We start from the raw sequence: 8,643 nt of genomic DNA, 5'->3' as shown, positions 1-8,643 counted from the left end.
AATACAATGATCATAAATATTTAATCGAATTTAACATTTGATCTATAAATATATTTTAAATTTAAATATTAATGACAGTTTGACATTTAATAAGTTACGTTACATTTAACCTTCAAGCATAGAGAGTTTAAATTTTTTTCGCTGTAAATAAATTGTACAGAAATTTTAGTAAAGAGGTTGATGAGATGAATTTTAATTAAAATATTAAACGGCTAATAAATAAATATTTATGTTTATTTGATTCTATAAATTAATTTTTCTTCGTGAATTTATATTTAGTAATATTTCGTTATTATTTTCGTTGGTAATCGATTTAAATAAAAATATTTTCAAGTTTAAGTGTTTTAAATATATTTATAAAGTTCAATTATTATAATATAAGATGTTCCACTCGAAAGTTCTTAATTTAATTTGTCTACAGAAAATTAATAGTTATTAATAAATTATAATTTATTAATAAGTTATTAAGTTATTAATATTAATATTAATATAAGTTATTAATAAATTATATAATAAATTAATTATAAGATATAAGTTCACCAAAGACTTTTATGCAAGAAAATCTTTCTAAATTTCATTTAAAAAATCATTATAACCATATATGCTTTCAACAATCACACTGACATCAAGGCGGTAGGCAGTTTTCTGCTATGTACAGTACACTGCAGCATCTACAGTACAGTACCGGTACTGTCTCACAATGGCGATGGCTGTGATGATGCCCTCCCGAAGATCCTGATTGTCTCTGACCGAAGTTGCATAAATATATTTTACGTAACCCCACAAAAAGAAATCTAAATGAGTCCACAAACCACAGAAACATTTTATTGTGCAGTCTTTTTATTAAATCTTCTAACGCTTTCGGTCAGTTGATTGGCCTTCTTCAGGAAAAGTCGAAAAATTCCGATTTACAAAGAACAAAACTGTTATGGAACGTTTTTAGAATGAAATTTTTAAAACGTTCGATAATAGTTTTGTTCTTTGTAAATCGGAATTTTTCGACTTTTCCTGAAGAAGGTCAATCAACTGATCGAAAGCGTTAGAAGATTTAATAAAAAGACTGCACAATAAAATGATTTTGTGGTTGTTGATTTTTAAGTTCAGATAGAGAAGAGTCTAAAGAAGTTCGATCGACAGATCTTGACTGCCACGTTATCGGGCTTAACAGACCACGATCTGTGCTTTCTACTGTGACTGGACATTGACGAATGCGATTGGACTTTTGGCGCCATCTTGCAGTATAAAAATATTCTTTAAGACCTGATGAGTTTTTCTATGAGATACCACTTGTTGCTTTTATATACCTTAAACCGCTTATTTTTTTTATGGCAAATTAAAATCGGATACTTTCGAGCGGAACACCCATTAATAGGCTATATATTAGATTACTGTATTTAGTTACATGTGATCGGAAAGGAAAAAATAATTACAGTCGATCCCCCTATAACACTGTTGATAATTCCGTTTTATATGAATTCCATGTTGTACGAGCCACTTAGATTTTACAAATACGTGTGCCGTGCTGTGAACGGCGGCTCACGTATTTGTAAAATCTAAGTGACTCGTACAACATGGAATTCATATAAAACGGAATTATCAACAGTGTTGTAGGGGGGTCGACTGTATTTGAAATTCTGAAAAGGAATATTTCGTTATAATATTTTAATAAATTACTTTTAATAATAATTTACAATTTTAAATTATACAAAATATATTTATTGCTTAAACTATCTAAGCACTTACTGTAATTTAGGTTAACTTTTCTTTTTAATTTTGGTATTTTATCACTTAAATGAATACAAAATTAGAAAATATTTCAAACTTTAAATTTATTAAATTGTTTTCTGTATTACTTTTCCTTAATTTTATATATTTTATTGGGAGAAATTTCTTTTTCTCCTGTGACTCGGGTAAACGGGAAACAGTAACACAGCTTGTTTATGATTGCCCTCGACACGGTAGATATACAGTACATTCAAGTTAAGAAAGGAATTACAGTCTCTTGAGCTTGAAGGGCTAAGACCACTCTTTACCTTAATTCAAAAGCCATACTATAAGTTTCTCTTTGATTAAATAAAAATTATTAAAATTAATTGATATTCCTCTCTTAAATTGACTTTGGTTAATTATAAAAAATAAATTTTAACAATTAATATAACAATTACATATAAATACACTTTTATGTTTGTATGTATCTTATATATATTTTATAATTTTTTATGCTTTATTGTGCTGTATTGTAAGTAAAAATTACATTATATTCCTATGGAGTGGTGCTCATATTAAAGTTGTATTGTCTGTTGTTGTATATTTTATTCTAAACATCATTTATTAACTAATTATAAAGAAATAAACTGAAAATATAATAAATAAATAGATAAAACTATCTACAAATATTGATATTTATAAATGCAAACAAAAAAATGTTTTGTAATCCATTTATGGATTACAAAAACATAATTACGTCGAATTGCCTGCAGATAATTATTAATCTAATATATTCTTATGTCATCATTTTCTGTGATGAAATCAAACCAATAAATTAAAGTTTTTCTGATATGTTGATAAGTTACAGAGTATTAAAGAATTGTGAAAAACCTGATTTCTAATAAACAATATCAAGTTTTGACCTTTTAAACTTGCATATTCATTTTTTCCCATCTTAATGGTTATTATTAGTTCGTCTTTATTCATCAAATTATTTGCTAAATTTTACGTATTTTGTTTTAATAAATATGGAAACACGTTATAACTATAACAAGAACGAGAGAAAAGTAATTAAATATTTATCTCGTATTTAATATAATCTTAACAAATATTTATAACAAAATATAAAAATTTTGTTCTAAATTCAGGCAATCCATTCTAATTAATTAAACTTATCAAAGTTAATTTCACTATATTTATATTTCTGCTTAAATATATCTATGTTATATTTTATTAAAACAAATATAATTCTATACTGTTATCAAGAAAGAATGTTTAGTTTAGAAACTATTAAAAGCAAGACTTATAAAAGTATTACAAAAATCGTAAGAAAGACTATAACAATGCAGAAATGGCAGAAAGGTGTCAGATAAAAAGTTAAGCGGATCCAGCAAAACTACGCGAATTAAGCCTCTCTACGGTAATTAAAAGGAGATCCAAATAGGCCATGAAGTGTGGTCAGAAACATCTCATTTCTCATTTCCACAGAGCGTTTTCGCAAGGCAAAGAAACTGTACACACAGATACTGCATCTTCATTATTCTATTTGTCAGAATCATTTGTAGAAATGGTTCTATTTGAATTGTCGCTGTTCGTCTTGTTTTCTTTCAACATTTTCAGAAAATATGCCTTTCTTTTCATTTATTCACTTTTTACGAACCAGTTCCATCGCATTTTATACAAAATGTCGCTAAAGCTCACAAATTTCTTTCAAATAACCGTAAAAGCTCGTTTTAGCAAAACGAGTCATTAGTTTATACGAGTCATAGTTTATCGGTTTCGACTTAAACCTAATGTCGCGTGAATATGTTGAAAGTATTTACTTTAAAAAATTTATTATTTCCTATCTACTTTCGAGATTACTTTAAAATATAATTATTGTGTTTCTAATAAATGTATTATTTTAAATTTTTTTGACGATTATTCTATTGATAATTGCTTTGTCAACATTTCACGTAAAAGCTTTTTTCAGAAATGCATACCACAAGTAAGCAAAGTTTCTATATTTTTTAATTCCTATCAGAGAATTTTATAAAATCTTATTTAACTTTAATTTAATTTAATAATTTGTTTCTGTTTTTATAAAACTTTTTTAAGATAGAAATCATATAAATGTGACAGTAATTCTGACAGGATTGATCCAGTTCAATAGGATTTATTCTCGAAATAAAAAAGAAACGTTATTTAAATTGTTTTGATTATACCTTTATTTTTTTATACTAGAAACTAAACTGGTTATTATTAGTCTACAGTTTATGCAAGTATATAGGCCTATTATTATTTTAGATGACTATTAATGATTAGCTTACAAGTTCGATTGGTTTCCTTCACCTTAAAACCTAAATCATACACGTCAAAGTCATCACGTGATATTATCTCCTATTTAGAGTAACAGGCGAGACGTCGAATTATTACTGATCGTCATTAATAGCAATGAACATACTCAGAGCGCTTATAATGTCAATAGTTGCCTTTTATAGAAAGAAAGACGAGAAAATAGAAGTTTTGAAACATCCAGAATGGGAATATGATTATATTATTGGTAAGTTGCATTAAAATTAACAATTAATTTTTACGAATTTTAATAGAAATGAGAGTGAATTTTAATTTCATTAAATTTAATTTAATCGATTTACTTTCGTTTAGGCAAAAATTCAAATCACTATTGCCTGTAAAATCCTTTCAGAACATACGGATTACATTTTGTTTCTATAATTTTGTAGATGCTAGATATATTTTGTGACATTTTGCACAAGCATGGCCTGTGAAACAATTATTTTAAATAGGCTATAACAATAACTATTTATACGTATTATTTAAAATAAATTTTTTGTCAGTCAGTATTAGATTTATTTAAATTTTACTCTAGCTTTATTATAGCATTGTTTCACTCGTATGCGTCATACGTCAATACATCTGCAAGATATATTTTTCGCCGGAAGGAAGAGGAAGAATAATTGATATGAGAGCACGTGGCACATCTAGATTAAAATTAACATAACGAGTTTCGGTTATTAATTAATTTTTTAAAGAAAATAAAGGCATAGGATTAATAACAATCCTGCAATCGTGCAATGTTATTTTGTACTACTCACCTTGCACACATTCACATAGTGAATGTCTTCATTCACAACAACATAGTCAGATAAGCGACATTTAAGTAGGGACCAGACTTGTTCAATTGGGACGAAATCAGGCTATTGAGAATGCCATTCGTCATAAGATCATAATATTAATCTGAATAGCAGGTTAATATTATGTTCCTAATGTCATGCTATTGCCCTCCTGCATGTATGCTTTGGATCATTATCTTGCTGACAAATGAAAGAGTTCTTGTCAATGTGATAATAGTGAACAGATTGCAATAAATAGTTTTCCAGTAAATAACGCTTGGACCTGGAATGCTAGTTATGACACCTAATTCTCATACCTAGCATTCCAGGCCCAAAATACGTAATACAAACCTAGACTACGAGACTATCACCAGTTTCAATGTTGTTTGTATTTCCTGTTGGCTACAATTTGAAAAATTGTAGACTTATAAATCCCCACGTCGTCCGTCTGCCTGTCTGTGTGTCTGTATTTAGTCTCGAGAACGGAGTTAGATAGATAAATGCCGAAACAGTATATAGAAAGATTAGCGACAGCAGGCACCGAACTATGTACAAACTTCCGATGAAGATCGAAAATTATGTTATTTACATTCAAAACGTTTTTCCTAAAAGGAGTTAGATAAATGACTGGCTTTTACTGACAGAAAAGTATAATGCTTAAGGACAAAACACTACTAAATTGAGGTGGACAGCATATGTTGTAAACTAAAAAATTATTTAAAATATAATTAAAAGTTTCAGCCCGGCATTGTGACGATGTTACAATAAATAATTGCTCGTTTTATTCCGTTATGGATTTCATCGATGTAGTCCACTCCCGTTTTCGATCATCTGAGCAAACCCTATAAAATTTGGTTTCCGCTGATTATACAATCCACTTCTAACCTTCTGAGGTCTAGTGTTTATAGCATTTGGCAATGTTAAAACGTTTTCATTTATGTGATTTGGTAAGTTTAGGCTGTTTGGGATTAACGCTAACTTTCGAATTGTTACGTTTTCGGCTTTTGCGAATAGTTGAGGTACTCAATTTTATTACTAAGCCATTTTACAATTTTTTTAACTTGTGATGACATGCCGCAATGTCCACTCGTTATCAAACCTTTCTACTTGGAACTCAATGTTTTCTCCCTTCCAGAACTTAAATTTTGATAATGTCTATTTACTATTTTTTCTTCTGGATACACTCGAACGTACAATGCCAATTTCTAATGCTGTTTTCTCAACAGATATTCCTTTCTACAGCAGGTCTACAATATGAAATTTTTTCTCAGTAGACAGCTTCCTTATACTGAAGTATTGTAGATCAAGCAGAGCTCATTTTCTTATTGATGCGCAAACATCTTGTTAATATGCAAGAAATTACACTGTTTAACATTGATATTATAAGAAATTAATTTATGCATCAAATGCAACCAAAAATATACCATAGCTGTTATAGAAATATGAAAATTCTTTTCATTTGTTACTATTATGTAAATCTCCTAATATCCTTGCATCTGATTTACCTTCCTTTAGTTTTACATTTCTAATGGTTTTCCATTAGAAATGTAAAACTAAAGGAAGGTAAATCAGTACTTTTCTGCAGTATGTATTGTACAAATTTCGGAAGAATTTTGAGGTTAACTGTAATTGTTCTATTAATGCATGTTTCAGAATGTTTTGCAAATCAAATTCGTGAATTTTCTACGAATTTAACAACTCAAAGAAAATTAAATAATTCAATTTTCTAAATTTTGAATCATTAGTTAATGGAAGAATTAAATAGATTTGAAATTAAATAAATTAAATGCATTTCAATGCCGACGCCGTCCGGAGCCTATAAGTTATAGAGGAATCTAGCTTTGAAGATTGTAGGGTGTAATTGTATGTTGAATTAAATAGTAATTGTAATGCAAAGAACCATTTGGTTCTATCTACTACTGTTTCCGAGAAGTTTTCTGGATACAACTCACCAAATTAGTCCTTTAAATCGAGGTTTTATCGTACTATATAATATTTTATTTTTCACTAGTATAAATGATTTTATTTTAAGTAAAAACTTACATTGTGAACAAAACAAATCACCAAGAAAATAGATAACATATATAAAGCATAAAATATTTTTTTGTAGTGGGAGGAGGAACTGCTGGGTCGGTCGTTGCCAGCAGGTTATCAGAAAATCCTCATAATAAAGTACTATTATTAGAAGCTGGAGGCAATGAAAATGTATTTTCCCAAATACCTATTTTGGGTGCAGCTTTTCTACAAACTTTAATGGATTGGAATTATGTAACCGAACCTCAGAAGTTTGCTTGTTTCGGTTTCCAAGGCCGAGTAAGTTTATCATAATTATTTTATACTAAATAATACACTCAATTTGATATATTTGATTATACTGTTTTTTAAGTCCGCAAGATGGTCGCTAGGGAAAGTGTTAGGTGGCTCCAGCTCCATCAATTTCATGTTATACAGTAGAGGGAATCGACGAGTCTTCGATCGTTGGGCTCGAGGAGGAGCGCATGGATGGAGTTGGGCAGAAGTATTTCCTTACTTCCTTAAGTCTGAAGATAATAGGGATATCAATGTTCTAAGGAACGGTAAATATTAGATTATTGTTTCTGTATTAAATACTGAGATAGCTCGTGTAGATAGTTTTAATTAAAATTAATTAAATTGATATACAGCTAATAGATGAATAGTAACTTTATTAAATATCTTATACAGAAAATTATTGTAAAATGTATAATAATCGTATAATGTTCTTTTAGTCAATAAATAAGTAATTAAATTTCACTTGAATACATTTCGCAAAATTAATTTTCATATTTGTAAAATGTGTTCAGAAAAATGTAAGATACAGTAATATTATGTTTGCGACTGCTATAAGTACGATCTTTGCATAATAATATCATTTAATAATTTTAAATAAATAATCTTATTTATTCAGAATAATCTTAACATCTAGTTTCTTATTCACTTCTAATAACTACTATTGAATTTTGGTTAAAAAAAAATTTCGAATTCGGTAGCATTACACATAGCAGTAATGATACCTGAAAGAAAATATTGTAATTGATAAGCATTTTCTATGACTTGTTACAACATTAAAATAACACTAAACACGAGTATATGATCTGCAACTTAGTTTCAGAATCATGTAAGAAAAAGGAGCGTTTGAATTCAATTTTACATAAGTAAGATTATTTTGTGTACTTGTAATGAAAATATTTAGAATTTTATTCCTCAATCTATTGCCTTTGGACGTTTCCAATTAAGTGAAAAACCTGCATTCTGTTTTGTTCTGTACAATGCGCATCATTGTAATGTATCCATATTAATCCAATATGGAAAATCATGCACTTTATAGCAAGAATTTTTCAGAATAAGGTTTTCAGCAATAATTTTTGGGATGCCATCACTTTTTAAGTAGTTTTCAATTGGAAATAAAGTATTCCTATTTACTGTTTTTTACATAGGTAATATATCGCTCGCCTATTATTATTATTTTGTTGAGATAAAATAAATAAAACAATCAAAAATTATTGAACATTTTATTAGCTTTTTATCATCATTTGTTTGTCTACACTATTCTATGCGCAATGACACAATTTATAGATTTAATAATAATAATAATAATAATAATAATAACTCTCCCGTGGTCACCACCTGGTCGTGGTGGGAGAGCCCAGTAATTTTACAGATCCATAGGGCAATGCAGGCTGGAGCACAAGCTCCTGGTAGGGACACCCATGCCAGTAAGGTCTATGGGGAGAAATGAAGCTAAGAGTGACCACACACCCACATTCTGTGGAGATAATCATTATGGTAGTAACCAGATCTAAGT

At 28.8% G+C, this 8,643-nt stretch overlaps 1 protein-coding gene across 1 annotated transcript in view; it reads left to right on the top strand.

The window, feature by feature from the left end:
- The first annotated feature begins 4,164 nt into the window (after positions 1-4,164).
- Positions 4,165-8,643, top strand: part of LOC111639873 (glucose dehydrogenase [FAD, quinone]-like) — an 11,667-nt gene continuing 7,188 nt past the window's right edge. The window contains exons 1-3 of the mRNA XM_023385823.1: positions 4,165-4,249; positions 6,931-7,133; positions 7,207-7,396. Coding sequence (XP_023241591.1) covers positions 4,165-4,249; positions 6,931-7,133; positions 7,207-7,396 — 478 coding nt within the window. The remainder of the gene's footprint in view (positions 4,250-6,930; positions 7,134-7,206; positions 7,397-8,643) is intronic.

Source organism: Centruroides sculpturatus, unplaced genomic scaffold, assembly GCF_000671375.1.
Source record: "Centruroides sculpturatus isolate CEXI.00-Female unplaced genomic scaffold, Cexi_2.0 scaffold863, whole genome shotgun sequence".
Classification (NCBI taxonomy): domain Eukaryota; kingdom Metazoa; phylum Arthropoda; class Arachnida; order Scorpiones; family Buthidae; genus Centruroides; species Centruroides sculpturatus.
The sequence above is the reverse complement of the archived record's forward strand: the minus strand, read 5'-3'. Positions and strand labels throughout refer to the sequence as shown.